The 23,525-nt window shown below is 42.1% G+C and overlaps 1 protein-coding gene across 2 annotated transcripts; it reads left to right on the top strand.

Annotated features, from left to right (window-relative positions):
- Positions 1-7,574: 7,574 nt before the first annotated feature.
- LOC118399174 (hypermethylated in cancer 2 protein-like) lies at positions 7,575-23,121 on the top strand. Of its 2 annotated transcripts, none has more exons than XM_035795035.2 (4): positions 7,575-7,928; positions 15,950-16,161; positions 16,471-17,281; positions 20,552-23,121. In XM_035795035.2, the coding sequence occupies exons 2-4, from the start codon at positions 15,955-15,957 to the stop codon at positions 21,592-21,594; spliced, it is 2,061 nt and encodes a 686-aa protein (XP_035650928.2). In that variant the 5' UTR covers positions 7,575-7,928; positions 15,950-15,954; the 3' UTR covers positions 21,595-23,121. The 2 variants fall into 2 exon arrangements, with proteins under 2 accessions (XP_035650928.2, XP_035650929.2); XM_035795036.2 differs by lacking the exon at positions 7,575-7,928 and adding an exon at positions 8,596-8,755.
- The last annotated feature ends 404 nt before the right edge of the window (positions 23,122-23,525 follow it).

Genomic DNA, 23,525 nt, shown 5'->3' with positions numbered 1-23,525 from the left:
ACTGAGGTGGGTTGAGCTGGTACTCAGGAAACGTCCCTAGATACTGGTGGCGTCCATGGATGTGTGTTGCTGACTTCTCAGGGTGATTAGCATACCTGGCTGGAGTCCGTCTGTACTACCCTGCTCCACGTCCCAACCTGAAGAGGACATGTACAGTATATCCGGAAAGTATTTACACCCCTTGATTTTTCCACATTTTGTTACGTTACAGCCTTGTTATATTTGGGGTTTTTCTCTTCAATCTACACACAATACCCCATGATGACAAAGTGAAAATAGGTTTAGGAAATTAGGCACGTTTATTGAAAATAAAAAACATATATCACATTTACCTTTGGCAGTGATTACAGCCTCGTGTCCTCTTGGCACACCTGTATTTGGGGAGTTTCTCCCATTCTCTGCAGATCCTCTCAAGCTCTGTCAGGTTGGATGGGGGAGCGTCGCTGCACAGCTATTTTCAGAACTCTCCAGTGATGTTCGATCGGGTTCAAGTATGTGCTCTGGCTGGGCCACTCAAGGACATTCAGAGACTTGTCCCGAAACCACTCCTGCGTTATGGTTGTGTGCTTAGGGTCATTGTCCTGTTGGAAGGAGAACCTTCTCCGCTCTGGAGCAGGTTTTCATCAAGGATCTCTGTACATTGCTCCGTTCATCTTTCCCTTGATTTTGACTAGTCTCCCAGTCCCTGAAAAACATCCCCACAGCATGATGCTGCTGCTACCACCATGCTTCACCGAAGGGATGGTGCCAGGTTTCCTCCAGATGTGACGCTTGGCATTTAGGCCAAAGAGTTCAATATTGGTTTAATCAGACCAGAGCATCTTGTTTCTCAGTGTCTGAGAGTCTTTAGGTGCCTTTCGGCAAACTCCAAGCGGACTTTCATCCACCTTTCCCTGAGGAGTTGTTTCCATCTGGCCACTCTACCATAAAGGCCTGATTGGTGGAGTCCTGCAGAGATGGTTGTCCTTGTGGATGGTGTTCCCATCTCCACAGAGGAACCAGAGTGACCCATCAGGATCTTGGTCACCTCCCTGACCAAGGCCCTTCCCCAGATCTGTGCCTCGACACAATCCTGTCTCGGCACTCTTTGGACAATTCCTTTTACCTCATGGCTTGGTCAGGGAGGGGCCCACCTATGTGAGGGGATGTCGATTCTAGCATTTAAATTGAACCTTTATTTAACTAGGCAAGTCAGTTAAGAACACATTTTTATTTGCAATGACGACCTACCGGGGAACTGTGGGTTAACTACGTTGTTCAGGGGCAGAACGACAGATTTTTACCTTGTCAGCTCAGGGATTCAATCCAGTAACCTTTTGGTAACTGGCCCAATGCTCTAACCACGAGGCTACCTGCCGCCCCTATGGGTACAGTGGTCTTCTTCAGCAGGTCCAGGATGGAGCCAAAAGGCACAAGACAGAGGACTTTGACACTTACCATCTCAGATGGTTATTAAATTGTTTCTGTAGCTTGAAACAGATAAGATTAGCCTCCCTGCAACATTATTTTGTTGAAATATAATTCGGTTTGGACTCAACTTTTTTTTCTAACAATGAGTTAGACATGAGGAATCCAAAGAAATGTTGAAATGCCATCCACGGATCCCCCACACCAATCCCACCCCAACAACATGTATATAGTATCAGTTCTCTGTGGGCCGGGTTGGGTGTGATGGCTGTGAAGAGTAAAGGGGTGGGTGGGTGTGTGCATGTTTGGTTGGTGGGGTAGCCTACTGCTAGATACCATAATGATCATAGGAACATAGCCTATAAATCTAGGCCAGTGACAAGTGAATGTACAAAAAGAATAAAACTAAAATGTGGTTGAAAAGTTCATTTATTATGTACTGCCTATCAAGGTGTCAGTACTATATGGCATACTGTACAGTATATAAGCATATGATATGACCATAAGCGTAATGCAGACCATGTGTTGTAATTATATGGATTACACCACTGGTAGCCTAAATAAGGACATCTACAGTGGCCTTCTTTGATACCATTGATGTGCCTGGGACTGCAGTATAGACATTCAGCCAGTGGAGGCCGCTGATTGGCTGAATACCTGGGGCGCGAGGTGGTAGGAGTTGTCAACATAGCAGCATGACAGAAATATGATGCCAAGTTTTCAAACTACCGGTAGTTTCTTAGAGAAGATATAGAATGAACAAGCATACATACTTTTGTATGTCAGAACTGAATGACCACTGCTAAACTGTTTTGAACAGATTAGATTATACTATTTAGAATGAGCAGATAGCTCACGAACGAATGAGGGCACCGCGGAGAAAGAATGCAACAAGCATGCAGATGCAATAAGTGAAAGCACATTATCTAATTGGCGATAGCTAGCTAGCTAACATCAGTGGTGTAAAGCACTTACCTAAAAATACTTTAAAGTACTAAGTACTCAAGTCATTTTTGGGGGTATCTGTACTTTATTAATCATATTTTTGAAAACTTTTACTTTTACTTCACTACATACATTCTTCAAGAAAATGATTTACTTTTCACTCCATACATTTTCCATGACACACAAAAGTACTTGTTACAATTTGAATGCTTAGCAGGAAAGGAAAATGGTCCAATTCACACACTTATCAAGAGAACATCCCTGGTTATCTCTACTGCCTCTGATTTGGTGGACTGACTAAACACAAATGCTTTGTTATGTAAATGTTGTCTGTGTATTAGTGTGCCCCTGGCTATCTGTAAATAAAAAAAAATAAAAAATAATTGTGCTGTCTGGTTTGCTTAATATAAGTCATTTGAAATCATTTTTATACTTAAGTATATTTTAGCAACTACAATTATCTTGATAAGTGTGTGAATTGAGTATTTTCCTTGATAAAAAACTTTAATGAGCAAACCTTCCTTCGTCAACTGGCCTCTGTAAGATGGTATAGAATCAGCTTGATCCCCTCTGTCGATCCCCACCTTTTTTGACATTTCGAGTGATATTGTCAACAAACACACCCCATAAAAAAAAGAGAATTAAAACAGGTTCTGCCCCTGGTTCGACCGTGATCTTGCAGAGTTACTCCACCTCAAGAGTTGCATTTGGCTAAAGGCTCGGCACAAGCATACTCAGGCTGACTGGTTCTCGTTCAGGCAAATGAGAAATAAGTGCACTCAGGCTATCCGGGAAGGCCAAAGTTAGTTACTTTAAGGAGCAGTTCTCTCTCTGTGGGTCTAACCCCAAGAAGTTCTGGAAAACGGTTAAAGACCTGGAGAATAAACCCTCCTTCTCATAGATTTCCCATGTCCCTTAAAGTTGATGATGTGGTTGTTACTGACAAGAAGCACACAGCTGAGCTCTTTAATCACCACTTCATTAAGTCAGGATTCCTATTTGACTCAGCCATGCCTCATTGCCTGTCCAACATTTACTCATCTCCCACCACTTCTAATGTGACTAGCCGCGATACTCCTCCCTCTTTTTCCCCTGCCCCACTACAAAGTTTCTCCCTGCAGTCTGTCACTGAGTCCGAGATGCTAAAGGACATCCTTAAACTTGATCCACCCCCCTAAAATCTGGATCAGATGGTTCAGACCCTTTCTTCTTTAAGGTTGCTGCCCCTATCATCGCCAAGCCTATCTCTGACATTTGTAACCTGTCTCTCCTCTCTGGGATGTTCCCATTGCTTGGAAGGCAGCCACGGTGCGTCCTTTATTTAAAAGGGGAGATCAAGCGGATCCTAACTGTTATAGGCTATTTCTATTTTGCCTTGTTTATCAAAAGTGTTGGAAAAGCTTGTCAATAATCAACTGACTGGCTTTCTTGATGTCTCTAGTATTCTCTCTGGTATGCAATCTGGTTTCCGCGCAGGTTATGGATGTGTCACTGCCACCGTAAAGGTCCTCAATGATGTCACCATTGCCCTTGATTCTAAGCAATGTTGTTCTGATATTTTTTTTACGTTTAAATTTTTTTTATTAGAATATATATTTTTTTACCCCTTTTTTCTCCCCAATTTCATGGTATCCAATTGGTAGTAGTTACAGTCTTGTCTCATCGCTGCAACTCCTGTACGGACTCAGGAGAGGCGAAGGTCGAGAGTCATGTATCTTCCCGAAATGCAACCCAACCACGCCGCACTGCTTCTTGACACAATGCACATCGAACCCGGAAGCCAGCTGCACCAATGTGCGCTAGTGCGCAATGAGGATATCCCTGTCGGACAAACCCTCCCTAACCCGGACGACACTGGACCAATTGTGTGCCGCCCCATGGGCCTCCTGATCGCGGCCGGCTGCGACAGAGCCTGGGCTGGAACCCAGAATCTCTGGTGGCACAGCTAGCACTACGATGCAGTGCCTTAGACCACTGCGCCACCCGGAAGGTCCTTTGTGCTGCTATTTTTATTGACTTGGCCAAAGCTGTTGATACGGTAGACCATTCCATTCTTGTGGGCCGGCTAAGGAGTATTGGTGTCTCTGCGGGGTCATTGGCCTGATTTTCTAACAACCTCTCTCAAAGAGTGCAGTGTATAAAGTCAGAACATCTACTGTCTCAGCCACTACCTGTTACCAAGCGTGTACCCCAAGGCTTGAACCTAGGCCCCACACTCTTTTCAATTTACATTGACAACATAGCTCAGGCAGTAGGTAGCTCTCTCATTGATTTATATGCAGATGATACAGTCTTATATTCAGCTGGCCCCTCCCCGGATTTTGTGTTAAAGCTTTCTAAGTGTCCAACAAGCTTTCTCTGACCTTAACCTTGTTCTGAACACCTCCAAAACAAAGGTCATGATTTCCACCTGTCTAATGTCCATTGCTTGTGTTTCTTGGCCCAAGCAATTCTCTTCTTATTTGTGTCCTTTAGTTGTGTTTTTTTGTAGCAATTCAACCATGAAGGCCTGATTCACAGTTTCCTCTGAACAGTTGAAGCATTTATTTGGGCTGCAATCTGAGGTGCAGTTAACTCTAATACACTTTTCCTCTGCAACAGAGGTAACTGGGTCTTCCTTTCCTGTGGCGATCCTCATGAGAGCCAGTTTCATCATAGCGCTTAATGCTTTTTACGACTGCTCTTGAAGAAACGTTCAATGTTCTTGAATTTTTCCGGATTGACTGACCTTCATCTCTTAAAGTAATGATTGACTGTCGTTTCCCTTTGCTTATTTGAGCTGTTCTGACGTAATATGGACATGGTCTTTTGCCAAATAGGACGATCTTCTGTATACCCCCCTACCTTGTCACAACACAACGGATTAGCTCGATTGCATTAAGAAGGAAATAAATTCTACAAATGAACTTTTAACAAGGCACACCTGTTAATTGAAATGCATTCTAGGTGACTAACCCATGAAGCTGGTTGAGAGAATGCCAAGAGTGTGCTGTCATCAGGGCAAAGGGTGGCTACTTTGAAGAATCTCAAATAGAAATATATTTTGATTTGTTTAACACTTTTTGGGTTATTTCATAGTTTGATGTCTTCACTATTATTTTACAATGTAGAACATAGTAAAATAAAGAAAAGCATTTGAACGAGTAGGTGTGTCCAAACTTTTGACTTGTACTGTATATACACAAAGATCTTTAAAAGGGATTACCCTAATAAAGTTGTGGATTTATTTCCATTGTGGGCCTTATTTTTTATTTTCTCTGCTAAATTACAGTTTTTTGGGGCATCTGTACTTTACCATTTATATTTTTTGGCTACTTTTACTTTTACTTCACTACATTCCTAAATAAAATAATGTACTTTTTACTCCATACATTTTCCCCGACAGCCAAAAGTACTTGGTAAATGTTGAATGCTTAGCAGGACAGGAAAATGGTTCAATTCACGCACTTATAAATGGAACATCCCTGGTCATCTGTACTGCCTCTGATCTGGTGGACTCACGAAACACACATGCTTAGTTTGTAAATGATGTCTGAGTGTTGGTGAGCCCCTGGCTATCCTTAAATAAATAGAAAATATTAATAAAATGGTGCCGTCTAGTTTTAATCATAATATAAGGAATTTGAAATGATTTATACTTTTACATTTGATATTTTAGCAATAACATTTACTTTTCATGATTAAGTATATTTAAAACCAAATACTTTTAGACTTTAACTCAAGTAGTATTTTAATGGGGGACTTTCACTTTTACTTGAGTAATTTTCTTTTAAAGTATCTTTACTTTTACTCAAGTATGACAATTGAGTCCTTTTTCCACAACTGAGAAACTGCCAGAAGCTTCTATTTGATTCTATCTGGTCTCCTCTACCTTTCCTGGCTATAATGTTTTCTCTGGTTTTGAATCTGAATTTAGAGAACAGAATTTCAAAACTGAATCTGAGGAAGTTGAATATATGACATTTTGATAAACTTGAAATGATAGTTTGTAAACTTGATACAAAGACTATGAATGCAATATTTACGATATTGAAACTGAATATATAAATATTGAACTTGAATATTCAATTAAAGAGGAATTTAATTTTAAAACAACAATGCAATACTCATTCAATTCAGTTTGAAATTATACAACACATGTTCATTTTTTGAATTTAATGATTACATTTGTGCAATAATTAAAAATGATGGAATTCAAATACAATTTCTGTTGGTATTGAAATTGCTCCACAGTAGCACCCAGGCACACCACTCCCAGTTTACCTCACTACTCATAATGGGGAGTTTTAGCATACCTATGTTGGGATTGTTCTTCTTGTGTGTGACTCTGTCCAGGAATAAGAACTGTTAAGCAAGATGAGACTGCCATGTGTTCTGCTATTGTTCCCTTTCCCCTGACAATTGGAAATACATTGAAAATGATTGCAACTGCTCCAGATCTCATTGGGATCTTCTACACTATATGCCAAGAGGTCTGAATCTTCATGGCACAGGTGACAGTGTGATCACCCTTAGCAGGGTTGTTGGTTCATGCCACACCATGGAGCTGTTACCAACGATATCGCTACATTGGTAGTATAATCCCTGTAGTCTCTCTCAGGGCTTTGTTGTCAGTAAACACATTTACTGCAGGTGGCAGTGTCTTTATACCTGTTCAAACAACACCCTCCAGGTGGCAGTATGCACCCTTTCAGTTTGCTTGCCAACTCATAGAAGTAGCAGAAGGAGAAAATGGACTACTTCAAAATGGAGATGGCCTCAATGGCACTTCCCATGCTCTCAGAGATGCCATAATGGGACATACAATAAAGCAATGTCTATCTAAGTCTATGGGTGGAACTCAAAGCACACAGTGTGCTGGTCCCTTTACCACATGGTCATTGCTGTAGTGGTAAAAACAATAAGTGGGTAAACGCTGATCGCTGGTTACGGTGGAAAAAGTAATGCTCCCTATACTTTCAAGGAATTTTTCTGCAAAGTGAACTGCTTATGGTAATGAAAAAAGGGACAAGAATGTAGCAGCCAGCCTTTTTATATGGATATTCTAATTGTAAAATCACGAATAAAGGTTAAGTAGTCTGCATTCTTTTAAATGAAAATCATCAAGTCACAAGTATTCTTGTCTTTTTTATTATGTTAATTGTGATGATAGGCATAAACTCCTCATAAATAGATGAATAAGTAGATAATTCATCACTAAAAGTGCCAAGGCTATAATGACCATGCCTCTAATGATTATCAGCCTCTGATAATGGATGGATAGCTCTAGGAATTGGGTATATTGACAATAAATAAAGAGGGGTAGATAGCTGTCCAAACCTACATTATTTTAGTTCTGCGCTACTGTAACGACATGAGTTAGCAATGGTTGGAACTTGGTACATGACGGGCAGTCGCAGACAAGCTCTACACTCCCACCCTACACCCACTTGACATGATGGAACTGTGTCGAGTTGAGTGTGCGTTACCAAACGAGAAGGACTGAGTGATTGAACAACGCTGCAAAGAATGTGCTTTAGCTGAAATCACTGGCATATGTTGAAGACTCGTTTCGCGTTTGGAGAACCTGATAAGAGGTAATTAGCTAACTGAAGCTAATAGAATTGCACACATTTTTGTTTCATGCTAACTTGGCTAGCCTAACTAGCTAGCCACTGACGACGAGTTGAGTGCACTGGGTTGAATGGACTAGACAAACAATTATTGGTCTTGCTAATGTTCACTGTTCCTGGCTATATTAGACTGACAATAAATTTGCGCACAGTTAGGGCTGCGAAGATTACGGTTGGGCCGTTCAACCCTTTCTGGTTGTAGCTAGCTAGCTAATGTAGCTAGATAATGTTAACAAGCTAGCTAGCCACACCACAGATAGAACCAAATGTTTCACCGGTTGTATAAATCTGAAGCATCCGGTTGGCGTTTACATTCCACTCACCACCAGATGGTGATGAGAGCACGCCCAGCGGCCGACAGTGGGGGAAGATGGAGCGAAATGGTTCCCAGAACTCAGGGTCGTTTTAGGGGTCTGGCCCGCCCTTACCTTCCTTGCCCGTCCAAATCAAATATGGAAATATTGTTCATTTATTTGACTGAGACGCGCACCGACAGAAAGACGTATCCGGGCGAGCGAAACAGCGCCCCTCTGTCTCAATATTTGTAGACCATGTATCTGATGCTGTCTGGATCAAAAGAGTATGACATGACACTATTTCCGGCCATACAGCTTCAGATACATGGACTACATATAAGAGGGGCGTTGTTTCGCTCCCTCGGCGTCGATAATTACCAAGTCTCAAAGTGAAATATCGTGATCTGATGATCCCATATATCCAGTGGAAACGTCCTAAAAAAACAGCTGTCTGTCCGGAGCTCACTGGCCCAGGAAACTGAGGGCACAGAATAGGTTAGTTGATACAATGTTGCAAGTGAAGCTGTAGCTAGAGAACTTGCAGTGAGGATTTGATAGTATGGTTACGTGCCATTGGAACACATGAGTGATGGTTACTGACAATGGGCCTCTGTACGCCTATGTAGGTATTCCTTTAAAAATCCACCGTTTCCAGCTACAATAGTCATTTACAACATTAGCAATGTCTACACTGTATTTCTGATCAATTTGCTGTTATTTTAATGAGCAAAAAATGTGCTTTTCTTTCAAAAAACAAGGACATTTCTAAGTGACCCCAAACTTTTGAACGGTAGTGTGTAAAGAGACAATAAAATATGATATTGTTCAGAGGTTGTCCCGTCATACCATTGCTGCAACAAACAGTGCTAGAAATGGGTGTAATTGGCAAATCTCTTCCTCTTCTCTGCAACTGCACACGTGTTTGATTGAGCAACAGGGAGAATGAGCAAGAGAGAATTTGAGAAACTTTACATGACTGTGGCAGGATGTGGAACGTGACAGAATAGGACATTGGTAACTGCTGTAGAGGCATCATATCATTGACATATTTCAGGAAATGTAAAGACCGAGACTAATCATTATTAACAATTACCTAAGGTCTTCACTAAGTTAGACTTAGCCTCGCAAGTACATTGACTATGTTGCCCCTCAGCAATCTGCCAGTTAGGCAGACAGAGAGAGAGAGAGAGAGAGAGAGAGAGAGCCTATGCTTTGCTGTCTATTTACATTTCTTAGTCAGCAGGCTGGATAACTTCTGTAGTCCTTTCAATTGTTCCTTCCATCCAAGCTAGAAGATCCATGCAAAAACAGAGAATCAAGAATTGAAAAGGCCAGTTGACAGGTGTAACCTTGGAATTTGTGTTGATGGAGAGCAGGGATTGGCAAAATGTACGGTATTTTCAAATAGAAAATCTGTGATGAATCAGGAAAATGTTCACATCCATATTGGGGGTACAAGTTTCAAGAATGAGCCTAGTTTACTGTCTTACACACACAAACAATTAATGTTTTGTGTATTCATGTACCATCCCCCTCTCTTGCATATACACACACAGCTAGCACGACAATGTTGACATCATCATCTCTCTTCCCCCTCTCTATCTCACACTCGGCTGGACAATATAACACGTCAATATTCACCCAAGGCTGAAAAATGGCCAAAGAACATTGGCTGAGCTAGAACACTAGCCTTCGCAAATGAGGCCTTACCAAATGAATTGAAACGAATCCTTCGCAGTGCCTCTTATAACTGGAGTGATGCTTGGAATTCAATGTCCTCTAAATGGTACAAAGAAATGTATCCCTTTTTATTTTACCACTACAATCTGTTCTTAGCATGAAACTGAAAAAGAACAACTCATGTAGAACGTAAACATCTGCACTTCGATGGTGTCAACTGTGCTTATGTCTGCGTAAGTAGGGAAAAAAATTGGGCTCATTGCCCAGTCTCTCCATATGAAAACAATGGCCGGAGCTCAGGGTTCAAAGGGCAAGAATTATTTTGGAGCTAGAATTTGTTGACAAACGAGCTCTCTGCCCAGACTTCCATCATTACAAAGTGGACCAGAATATAAAATAATAGCAGCCCAATTTATAAACCTACAGTCGTGGCCAAAAGTTTTGAGGACACAAATATTAATTTCCACAAAGTCTGCTGCTTCAGTGTCTTTAGATATTTTTGTCAGATGTTACTATGGAATACTGAAGTATAATTACAAGCATTTCATAAGTGTCAATGGCTTTTATTGACAATTACATGAAGTTGATGCAAAGAGTCAATATTTGCAGTGTTGACCCTTCTTTTTCAAGACCTCTGCAATCTGCCCTGGCATGCTGTCTATTAACTTCTGGGCCACATCCTGACTGATGGCAGCCCATTCTTGCATAATCAATGCTTGGAGTTTGTCAGAATTTGTGGGGTTTTGTTTGTCCACCCGCCTCTTGAGGATTGACCACAAGACCCAATAGTGATTATGGGACATCTAGGAGTGCCAACAAAGAAGATGGTCAAAGGTAATGAATGTTTTATATTTTATTTGTGCGGTTTGTGTAGCGACGACTATGCTAATTATTTTGTTTACGTCCCCTGCGGGTCTTTTGGGGTGTTACATGCTATCAGATAATAGCTTCTCATGCTTTCGCCGAAAAGCATTTTAAAAATCTGACTTGTTGCCCGGATTCACAACGAGTGTAGCTTTAATTCAATACCCTGCATGTGTATTTTAATGAACGTTTGAGTTTTAACTAGTACTATTAGCATTTAGCGTAGCGCATTTGCATTTCCAGATGTCTAGATGGGACGCCTGCGTGTCAGGTAGGAGCAAGAGGTTAAAGAGAGAATCACTGACATGATGTCAGCTGGTCCTTTTGTGGCAGGGCTGAAATGCAGTGGAAATGTTTTTTTGGGGGGATTTAGTTCATTGCTTGGCAAAGAGGAACTTTGCAATTAATTGCAATTCATCTGAACACTCTTCGTAACATTCTGGAGTATATGCAAATTTCCATCATACAAACTGAGGCAGCAGACTGTGAAAATGTATATTTGTGTCATTCTCAAAACCTTTGGCCACGACTGTACTATGGAAATGGCTCATCAACTGTTGCTCGCCCCAATTCTGACTTGTGCTCTGATATTTGCTTCACTGATTTCTGCTCCCGTAAAAGACTGTCTTTTCTGAATGTTAACACTAGAAGCTTATTACCTAAAATGGATCAATTGAAAGTGTGGGTTTACAGCTCCAATCCAGATGTGTTGGTCATTATTGAGATGTGGTTAAGGACGAATGTTTTGAATACTGATGTTAACCTTTCTGGTCTTTTTGGCAAGACAGCTCTTCCAAAGGTGGGGGAGTGGCGATCTTTACCAAGGATCGCCTTCAGTGCTCGGTTGTCTCCACCAAGTCTGTCCCCAAACAATTTGATTTGCCGGTTTTAAGTATTAAACTTTCAAATAGCTCTTTGGTGTCTGTTGCTGGGTACTATCGTCCTCCACCAGCACCAGCCTGTACCCTACCCTAAGCTCTCCCCTGGCCCCTTACACAAGTCTGAATTTGTCCTGCTAGGTAACCTAAACTGGGACATGCTTAAACCACCTGACCAAGTGCTAAAGGAATGGAACTCCCTAAATCTTTTTAATCTCAGATTATTACCAATCCCATAAAGTATGACTCCAAACACCCAGAAAAGGCTACTCTTCTCGATGTTATCCTCACAAATAATCCTGATATGTATCAGTCTGGTGTTTTCTGTAATATCCTTAGTGATCAATGTTTTACAGCCTGTGTTCGTAATGGCTGCTCAGGGAAATAACCTGTCCTGATTTGTCATAGACGCTTGTCAAAAAACTTTAATGAGGAACTGGTCCCTGTAAGATGGTATAGAATCAGCTTGATCCCCTCTGTCGATCCCCACCTTCTTTTTTGATATTTCGAGTGATATTGTCAACAAACACACCTCATAAAGAAAATGAGAATTAAAACAGGTTCTGCCCCTGGTTCGACCGTGATCTTGCAGAGTTATTCCACCTCAAGAGTTGCATTTGGCGAAAGGCTCGGGCACACGCATACTCAGGCTGACTGGCTCTCGTTCAGGCAAATGAGAAATAAGTGCACTCAGGCTATCCGGAAGGCCAAAGTTAGTTACTTTAAGGAGCAGTTCTCTCTCTGTGGGTCTAACTGGAAAAAGGTTAAAGACCTGGAGAATAAACCCTCCTTCTCATATATGCCCATGTCCCTTAAAGTTGATGATGTGGTTGTTACTGACAAGAAGCACATGGCTGAGCTCTTTAATCACCACTTCATTAAGTCAGGATTCCTATTTGACTTAGCCATGCCTCATTGCCCATCCAAAATTTCCTCATCTCCCACCCCTTTTAATGTGATTATCCCCAATGCTTCTCCCTCTTTTTCCCTCTTTTTCCCCTGCCCCGCTACAAAGTGTATAAAGTCAGAAAATGTGCTGTCTCAGCCACTGCCTGTCACCAAGGGAGTACCCCAAGGCTCAATCGTAGGCCCCACGCTCTTCTCAATTTACGTCAACAACATAGCTCAGGCAGTAGGAAGCTCTCTCATCCATTTATATGCAGATGATACAGTCTTATACTCAGCTTGCCCCTCCCCGGATTTTGTTTTAAATGCTCTACAACAAAGCTTTCTTAGTGTCCAACAAGCTTTCTCTATGCTTAACCTTGTTCTGAACACCTCCAAAACAAAGGTCATGTGGTTTGGTAAGAAGAATGCCCCTCACTCCACAGGTGTGTTTACTGCTTTAGAGGATATCTGCATGGAGGAATGGGCCAAAATACCAGCAACAGTGTGTGAAAACCTTGTCAAATGTTTTCTGTAAGTCTTCACATCTGTCATTGCCAACAAAGGGTATATAACAAAGTATTGAGACAAACTTTTGTTATTGACCAAATACTTATTTTCCACCATAATCTGCAAATAAATTCATTAAAAATCATACAATGTGATTTTCCTGGATTAATTTTTTCTCATTTTGTCTGTCATAGTTGAAGTGTACCTATGATGAAAATTACAGGCCTCTCTCATCTTTTTAAGTGGGAGAACTTGCACAATTGGTGGCTGACTAAATACTTTTTTGCCCAACTTTAAGACACTAACAATTTACAATTATACAAATTCGAGTAATGTTCTTTTTCAGCAGGGTTTGCGTGAATCAGGGGGGTGGGCTTCATGTGGGCCGAGCTCTTCCCGAATGTCACGCCCTGACCTTAGTTATCTTTGTTTTCTTTATTATTTTGGTTAGGTCAGGGTGTGACGAGGGTGGTTTGTTTAGTGTTTGTATTGTCTAGGGTTTTTTGTAAGTCTAGGTGTTTGTGTCTGTGGTTGCCAAGATTGGTTCTCAATCACAGGCAGCTCAGCTGTTTATCGTTGTCTCTGATTGGGGACCATATTTAGGTAGCCATATTCCTTGGGTAGTTTGTGGGTTCTTATTCTATGTTTAGTTGCCTGTCGGCATTAGCCATATTAGCTTCACGGTTTGTTTTGTTCAGTGTTCGTTCTTTAATTAAAGAAGAATGTACACTTACCACGCTACGCCTTGGTCTCCTCTTTTTGACGACCGTGACACCGAATCCATCAGAATCATATTACTCTGGATTCCGGCTAATGGTACTAGGGCCGAGTCCACTTCAGCTTATCCAGCCCGCCCTTACAAAAAAAAGATTGCAGTCAGAGTGCAGTATAACTGCAATATGCTGCAAATACTGCATCCAAAATACCAGTTACTGCAAGTATTTATTTTTTGCCCCCGCCTCCTGTGTACCGGAGTTCTCCTTACTAGGTTGCTATCTGGATAGTTATCACACAGTGTCACCCCCACCTGCTGTGTACTGGAGTCCTTCTTACTAGCTAACGTAAACTCACCCCATTCCGTACAAATGTGCGCGACCGCGACATTCAAACGAGGCTGCAAAGAAAACTAGCGACTGTGTTGACTTCAAAATCTGGGGTGTGAGCTACGTTTCTATTCAAGCGTTGATCGACATGGTAATGGCTCTATAATATTGGAGAAAAGTTGATCAAACTGACCCTCAGTTACATTGTGATGTGTCATGCCGTAACGTACAGCACGCATAAAACTAATTATGTTTTACAGCCTCTCTCCACCAGGTGTAGCACTTCTCTCATCGTTTAAAAACAAGAAATGGACAGTGAGGACGGATACCTAGTCATTTTTTGCATCATCATTGCATGCGATCATGACTCTCAAAGCCGCTGTTTACTTCTGAAGATCACTTTAGCACCGCCCTAAAAACCTGAATCAAATTCGACACAAACCTTCAAATAAGTATGTAATGACACATTATATAAACTCTTTATAGTGTTTTATTTACATTTTAGAGGCGATAAGGTGATAAATTGGACAGATCGAGTGAAAAAAAGCTGTTTTCCCACACGACAACTTTCCTTCTCACTATCACGCATTAGTTTCGCTTCCCCACCCGCCATTTTTATAAAGACCCGACAGAGCTCATTGTCTTGTTGAATTATGCAGAAACGGGAAGCGTTTAGGTCATGTAATTGATTTTGTTGTACGGACCAAGGCGATGTACAAAAGTGAGTGAGTTTACATTAGCGGGGGCGACACTAGTGTTCTGTAAAATATGGTCAGGGCAGGTGTTCCGCCGGCAGAACACCTGCCCTGACCATATTTTACAGAACAGCGGGAAATCAGTGCCCCAACCAGCGGGTGCAAAGGACACTGCCTACCGGTCATCCCCACTTCCCGCTAGCTACTACGGTACACAGCAGTCGGGAGGTGGGGACGACACTGTGTGCTAACTGACTAGCTAGCTTGCTAGTTAAATACACTGTGTGCTCGCTAACTTAGTAGTTAGCGAGCTCACGGTGTCGCTCCCGCATGCTGTGTACCGCAGTTTTCCTAGGACTAGCTAGCTAGCACACAATGTCCTTTGCTCCCGCCGGCCGAACACCTGCCCTCGCCGTCGTTAACAAAACTGCAGGAAAACAATGCCCGACAGGAGGAGACGAAGGACACTGTCTACCGTTGTCACCCTCAATTCTTTTTCTTCTGTGGGGTTTATTGGCGGATGGCAACCAACGTGGCAACCAACGTGAACCTACTGTACTGAGTCTCCACCTCCTCAACTGAACAGCCAATGCATCTCTGTTGTTCGACAGAACCTTAGTGATATCTGTTCTTCCTCACTTCATCTAACCTGACCTCAACCCCATAGTGCTTACTCCTCCCCAACTCAAGGCTGTCTAGGTTATTGATACCAGACTGTGTGTCTTCTCCTCCCAGAGGATCCCTCCCATAAGATCCCTGCGGGTTAACAGTAACATATCCTGACATAATGTAAACGTTATACATGACCCTCTCTCCCTCAGTGACATTGTTAGTTTCTAAGATCTCCACCCGTCTCCCCTTATCAATGCCTGCCACATGTAATCGCTTCCCTGCACTCAACACATTCCAAGCTTAGTTGCACACACTATACACCTTCCTCCTATAACCCTTCTGGTGTAGGCCCTCTAAACCTTAGCATTCCATCAGTGACATGAATAAGTAGATTTCACATTCTCAAAACCCAACAAGGGTAGGGGTTCAGGTTATGGTTTTTGGACATCCCAAGGATCCCCAGATAGCACTAAACGTAAATGCTAGCTAGCTAACAGGATTTTATTCTTATTTATTCTTTAGGCACAATGGATCAGGACTGCATTGTCTCTGGTGCCCCTGCTGGCCCGGTGGTCCAAGTATGCTTCCCCAGTGTGCGTGCAGCAGTTTTGGACAGCCTGAATGGACAGCGGGAGGAGGGCCGGCTCTGTGACCTCTCCATCCAGGTGCAGGGACAGGTGTTCAGGGCCCACCGCTGTGTGCTGGCTGCCTCCTCGCCATACTTTCACGATCAGGTCTGTCTGTGTTTATGAGCATGTGTACTAATAGTCTCTCTGTACGTTAACAGCATAGACATAGGCTAACTCCTCCTTTTCCTCTATCTGAAGAGGACCCTCCCTTGAAGAGAGTCCGTTATTGATCCCAAACATAGGCTAGTCACTGCAGTTGCCTAGGTCTGGGTTTCCGTGACTAGTGTATTAGAGAGAGACGTCTGTCTTTGCCTGTCTCTACACAATAGTAGTTTGTGTCTTTGCTCTGTCATGTGCATTGTTGTCTGGAAAAATAGCTTTGAAATCCTAGGTTTTTTTCATTACTTCCACCAGGTGTTGCTGAAGAATGTGACGACAGTGTCTCTGCCCTCTGTCATGGACCCTGTGGCCTTTGAGAGTGTCCTGAGTTCAGTCTACACCGGCCGACTGAGCATAGTGCGTGATGACATTGTCAACTATGTAACGGTAGCCAGCTTTCTCCAGATGTGGCATATTGTTGACAAATGCACAGAGATCCTGAAGAGACCCCGACCCCCAACAGAATGCAACCCTGTGGATGTTGCAGCTGCCACACGCCATGGTGCCTCCTCAAGGCAGCAGTCCCCAAGCAGCACCGAGTGCCTATACATGGAGAGAGAGGGGAAAGAGAAGGAGACGAGGACCTACGGCCAGGTGCAGAATGCTCTGCCGCCATTGGCCACGTGGAGGAGGCCCCATCAGTTCCCCAGGTGGGGCCACCCCAGGCCCTCACCCCAGCCAGCCATGTCCATGCCTGTCCAGCACCTAGCTGACTCACAGCTGGACTCCCACCCTGCTGGGGAGAGTGACTACTCCAGCTGTGAGGAGGTGTGGATGTCCAGCCACAGCAAAGCACACCTAAGCCATCACGATGGGAGAGGACTGGACCATAACCACACCAGGCACGGGGGATTTCCTGGTGAGGCATTGAGACTGCGAGCTAGACTGAGACAAAGGGCAGCACCACCAAGTACTGAGAAGCTGCATGGCAGGGATAGAGGAAGTGGCTATGGGGAAGATCCTCAGGAGAAGAAGGGGACTGAAAGAGTGATTGAAGCAAGTGAAGGAATGGGAAAAGAGTTGGAAGAGGAGAAGAGGGAGGGTCCTGAGCTGAGAGGACACTCTGGTAAGTAGTCCTAGTATGTGAAATGTAAACAGGACTTGGACATCGATGTGTTTATAAAGTGTTTATATTTGTATATATATTTTTTTAAATATACGGTGTGTGTGTGTAATATATATATATACACACACCGTATCGATGTCCAAGTCCTGGCTAAGGTGTCTAAACTTCCAACTTCAAGTGTGTATATATATATATATATATATATATATATATATATATATATACACACTTGAAGTTGGAAGTTTAGACACCTTAGCCAAAAAATTTAAACTCAGTTTTTCACAATTCCTGACATTTAATCCTAGTACAAATTCCCTGTCTTAGGTCAGTTAGGATCACCACTTTATTTTAAGAATGTGAAATGTCAGAATAATAGTAGAGAGAATAATTTATTTCAGGTTTTATTTCTTTCATCACATTCCCAGTGGGTCAGAAGTTTACATACACTCAATTAGTATTTGGGAGCATTGCCTTTAAATTATTTAACTTGGGTAAAATGTTTCTGGTAGCCTTCCCCAAGCTTTCCATAATATTATGGGTGAATTTTTGCCCATTCCTCCTGACAGAGCTGGTGTAACTGAGTCAGGTTTGTAGGCCTCCTTGCTCACACACACTTTTTCAGTTCTGCCCACACATTTTCTATGGGATTTAGGTCAGGGCTTTGTGATGGCCACTCCAATACCTTGACTTTGTTGTCCTTAAGCCATTTTGCCACAACTTTGGAAGTATGCTTGCGGTCATTGACCATTTGGAAGACCCATTTGCGACCAAGCTTTAACTTCCTGACTGATGTCTTGAGACTTTGCTTCAATATATCCACATAATTTTCCACCCTCATGTTGCCATCTATTTTGTGAAGTGCATCAGCCCCTCCAGCTGCAAAGCACCCCCCACAACATGATGCTGCCACCCACGTGCTTCACGGTTGGGATGGTGTTCTTCGGCTTGCAAGCCTCCCCCTTTTTCCTCCAAACATAATGATGGGCATTATGGCCAAACAGTTCTATTTTTGTTTCATCAGACCAGAGGACATTTCTCCAAAAAGTACGATCTTTGGCCCCATGTGCAGTTGCAAACTGTAGTCTGGCTTTTTTATGGTGGTTTTGGAGCAGTGGCTTCTTCCTTGCGGAGCGGCCTTTCAGGTTATGTCGATATAGGACTCGTTTAACTGTAAATATAGATACTTTTGTACCTGTTTCCTCTAGCATCTTCTCAAGGTCCTTTGCTGTTGTTCTGGGATTGATTTGCACTTTTCGCACCAAAGTACGTTCATATCTAGGATACAGAATGAGTCTCCTTCCTGAGCGATATGATGGCTGCGTGGTCCCATGGTGTTTAAACTTGCGTACTACTGTTTGTAAAGATTAATGTGGTACCTTCAGGCGTTTGGAAGAACCAGACTTGTGGAGATCTACAATTTTCTTTCTGAGGTCTTGGCTGATTTCATAAACTTTTAAAGCCATGACATCATTTTCTGGAATTTTCCAAGCTGTTTAAAGGCACAGTCAACTTAGTGTATGTAAACCTCTGACCCACTGGAATTGTGATACAGTGAATTAATTATAAGTGAAATAATCTGTCTGTAAAAAATTGTTGGAAAAGTTAATTGTGTTATGCACAAAGTAGATGTCCTAACCGACTTGCCAAAACTATAGTTTGTTAACAAGTAATTTGTGGAGTGGTTGAAAAACAAGTTTCATGACTCGAACCTAAGTGTATGTATGGTCACAACTGTATATGGTCACTTAGAAATGTCCTTGTTGTTGACAGAAAATCACATTTTTTGTCCATTAAAATAACATCAAATTGATCAGAGATACAGTGTAGACATTGTTAATGTTGTAAATGACTGTTGTAGCTGGAAACGGCAGATTTTGTTATGGAATACCTACATAGGCGTACAGAGGCCCATTATCAGCAACCATCACTCCTGTGTTCCAATGGCACGTTGTGTTAGCTAATCCAAGTTTATAATATTAAAGGGCAGAGTTGCAATGAAAAAGCCATATCTCAGAATGGCCAATAAAAATAAAAGATTAAGATGGGCAAAAGAACACAGGCACTGGACAGAGGAACTCTGCCTAGAAGGCCAGCATCCTGGAGTCGCCTCTTCACTGTTGACATTGAGAGTGGTGTTTTGCGGGTTCTATTTAATGAAGATGCCAGTTCAGGACTTGTGAGGTGTCTATTTCTTAAACTAGACACTCGATTGTACTTGTTCCCTTGCTCAGTTGTGCACCGGGGCCTCTCACTCCTCTTTCTATTCTGGTTAGAGCCAGTTTGCGCTGTTCTGTGAAGGGAGTAGTATGCAGAGATGTGAAGGGAGTAGTATTCAGTTTCTTGGCAATTTCTCGCATGGAATAACCTTCATTTCTCAGAACAAGAATAGACTTACGAGTTTCAGAAGAAAGTTATTTGTTTCTGGCCATTTTGAGCCTGTAATCGAACCTACTGATGGTTGCTCCAGATACTCAAGTAGTCTGAGAAGGCCAGTTTTATTGATTCTTTAATCAGATAAACGGTTTTCAGCTCTGCTAACATACTTGCAAAAGGGTTTTCTAATGATCAATTAGCCTTTTAAAATGATAATCTTGGATTAGCTAACACAACGTGTCATTGGAACACAGGAGTGATGGTTGCTGATAATGGGCCTCTGTACACCTATGTAGATATTCCATAAAAAAATCTGCTGTTTACAGCTACAATAGTCATTTACAACATTAACCATGTCTAAACTTTAGTTCTGATCAAATTGATGTTATTTTAAATGTTTTAATGTTTTTTAAAGAAAAGCTCATATATTATATATTCTTTCTAAGTTATATTCTTCAATAATCATTGGGTAACATATCATTATTTTATAAGTCATTCATTTATAAGACGTACCCCATCAGAAGCCAAAATACAACCTTGTTTTACTGCAATGTTTGTACACAAAGTAATGTAAACAAAGACTATATAGCCTCAAAACATGGTTACAACTATATTTTTGATATCATGGATGATGTCAGTCCTTGCATCCATAGCTCTGTATGTTTTTGAGAGTGGCTACATTTATCTAGCCCCATCCCTTAGCTTTTTACCGAAACCGGGGGCGGGGATTCGCATTGTTATTGTTTCAACTGCTGAATGTCCCTTTAAACATGTGTCTCATATTTACGAGAGGATAAGCACTTATCCGTGATAAGCACACCTCCCAGTGCCTTAAATACACTATCTTTATATATTTCTCTATGTCCATTGTACATCACTCTGTTTGTATTTCTCCAGTGGACTTCCAATCTAGTGTACACCAAGGTGAGGAGGGAGGACAGCCAGAGGGGAAAAAGACCTCAGGGGAGCTGCAGAAGAAAGAGGAGAGCCAGTTGGGGAGAAGTTCAGCCCCGACTTCTCCCCTTGCTGGGGAACCAGATGATGTGATTCCTGGACCCTCCTGCTTAGCTTCTACACCCTCTACCCAAAAGCAGTGGCAGGCGAGTCCCTGGTCTCAGCAAGTAGCTAGGCCGCAACCTGGAGAAGAAGACTACAGAAGAGAAAACGACGAGGGGGAAGTGGACTTTGACCGATTTGCGGATGGTGCCTTTGGAAGGGAAACCTATGATGAGATTGAGGATGGCACCGGACAAGTTTCTCAGAGACCCTTAGTACCTACCTCTCCTGATGACAATGACTTTATCCTGGGGGCCCCAGGGTTGAACTGGCCCAATGGGGCAAACATGACCCATGGTGGTGGTACCCCAACCTCCACCTCCAGCTGCCAACTGTCCCCATCTCCTGCTCCATTCCCCCCTTCCTCCTCACCCCCCATCCCATCTTCCTCCTCTTCCATCTCCCTTGCCGGGGCCCCTTACACAGGAAAAGTGCACTTCTGCCACTGTGGGAAGGCCTACACCCTGAAGAGTATGCGTGACCGCCACGTCAAGATGCAGCATCTCAACCTGCGGCCCTTCGCCTGCCCCGTGTGCGCCAAGAGCTTCAAGATGAAGCACCACCTGACCAAGCACCTGAAGACTCACGGCGGGCTGCGGCCCTATGAGTGTGGCCTGTGTGGGAAGAAGGTCATCTGGAGGGATAGTTTCCTGCGCCACCAGGCACGCTGTGAGAGACTGGCCGAAAGCTACGATGGAGCCGCTGCCAGTAGTAACACCACAGCGGCTGCTGACATGGACGATGGTTATGCCTATGGGTTCAAGGAGGGGGAGATTTTTTTTTTTTTTTTCACAGGGCGGTCAGGTGAAAGTGGAGCAGGCAGACTGTCAGGGGGAGGCGGAGTCTGGGATGAGTGCGTTGTTAACGGGTGGGGTTGGGGCTGAATTAGGCTCTCAGTCAAGGACTGTGGTTAGTCACAGCTTTAAGGAGGAAGCCAGCAACAGTTTTAGCTGAAGCTAAAGGAAGGAGGATGGTGAAATATTGTGTAATATAGGGCCCGCAGCACTTGAAAGTGGTATTAGGTAAGGTGATAATTATGTTCATCATGGTCCATGTGTAAACCATTAACTCAGATCAATGTTGATACGCCTGTTTGAAAAACAAATTTCTGCGTTATTATTTATTTAAAGGACTATCCCATCATGTCATTGATATCTCGAGAGAGAGGGAAGAAACATGTAATTTGCTCAATGTGAATCATGTGGTTTTAAAAGTTTGAAGTGTGATGTGAGCACCAGTGAGTGTGTATATTTTGCATATGATTTTGTATACGAGATCTTCAGTTTCTTGCCAATTTCTCTCATGTAATTGCCTTCATTTCTCAGAACAAGAATAGACTGACGAGTTTCAGTAGAAAGTGCTTTGTTTCTGGCCATTTTGAGCCTGTAGTCGAACCCACACATGCTGATGCTCCAGATTCTCAGTCCGAAGAAGGACAGTTTTATTGCTTCTTTAATCAGATCAACAGTTTTCAGCTGTGCTAACATAATTGCAAAAGGGTTTTCTAATGATTAATTAGCCTTTTAAAATGATACACTTGGATTGGCTAACACAACGTGCCATTGAAACACTGGAGTGATGGTTGCTGATAATGGGCCTCTGTACGCCTATGTAGATATTCCATAAAAAATCTGCCGTTTCCAGCTACAATAGTCATTTAAAACATTAACAATATCTACACTGTATTTCTGATCAATTTGATGTTGTGTTAATGGACAAAAATGTTGCTTTTCTTTCAAAAACAAGGAAATCTCTAAGTGACCCCAAAGTTTTGATCGGTAGTGTATGTATACAGTGCCAGGCAAGATTTTAGACAAACCTACTCATTCAAGGGTTTTTCTTTGTTTGTACTATTTTCTACATTGTAGAATAATAGTGAAGACATCACTATGAAATAACACATATGGAACCATGTAGTAACCAAAAAAGTGTTGAACTCTTCAAGAGTGTGTAAAGCTGTCATCAAGGCAAAGGGTGGCTACTTTGATTAATCTCAAATATAAAATATATTTTGATGAGGTTTTGGGTTAATACGTGATTTCTTGTGTGTTATTTCATAGTTTTGATGTCTTCACTATTCTACAATGTAGAAAATTGTAAAAATAAATTAATACCCTTGAATGAGTAGGTGTGTCTAAAATCTTGCCTGGAACTGTATTTTATATATATTTTTTTTTTAATCTAGTTGGATAAACACTCCAAACAGCCTACCTGACTGCTTTGAGGTGTCCGCATGGTCCTAATGTTGCCTATTTTTGTATCACATTCCAATGATAACTGGGGTGGACAAAAATGCAATTTCCCCAATGAAAGTTGCGTCCCTGATATTTTGTATATTAAAATGAGCTAAATGATCTTATCATGAGCCTTCTGTGAATGTAATTGAGACAATAAAATCTTGTTTGCACAGATATGGTTTGAACAATAAGTTATCAGGTTCATTCATGTCAAATTGGGTAACTTACGGAATGCCGCAAGTATGGTCCTTTGCTTCCCAGGAATTTTGAAGAAATGACATTGCAAGTCTATGCGGTGGTGGAAAAAGTATCCAATTGTCATACTTGAGTAAAATTATAGATATCTTAATAGAAAGTTTCTCAAGTAAAAGTGAAATTCACCCAGTAAAATAGTACTTGAGTATAAGTCAAAAAGTATTTGGTTTTAAATATACTTAAGTATCAAAATTAACTGTAATTTCTAAAATATACTATCAAAAGTAGAAGTAAAAATATGAGTCATTTAAATGTCCTTATATTAAGCAATGCAGACAGCACCATTTTATTGTTTTTAAAATGTACAGATAGCCAGGGGCACA

This window comes from Oncorhynchus keta, chromosome 20 (assembly GCF_023373465.1).
Source record: "Oncorhynchus keta strain PuntledgeMale-10-30-2019 chromosome 20, Oket_V2, whole genome shotgun sequence".
In the NCBI taxonomy this organism is placed as follows: domain Eukaryota; kingdom Metazoa; phylum Chordata; class Actinopteri; order Salmoniformes; family Salmonidae; genus Oncorhynchus; species Oncorhynchus keta.
This window is presented reverse-complemented; position numbering and strand designations above follow the sequence as displayed.

Bases quoted from the DNA above. Each gene is read 5' to 3' on its own strand.
- LOC118399174 (XM_035795035.2), top strand. From the start codon at position 15,955: ATGGATCAGGACTGCATTGTCTCTGGTGCCCCTGCTGGCCCGGTGGTC. The intron at 16,162-16,470 runs GTCTGTCTGTGT...TACTTCCACCAG, and splicing joins CGCCATACTTTCACGATCAG to GTGTTGCTGAAGAATGTGAC. The intron at 17,282-20,551 runs GTAAGTAGTCCT...GTATTTCTCCAG, and splicing joins TGAGCTGAGAGGACACTCTG to TGGACTTCCAATCTAGTGTA.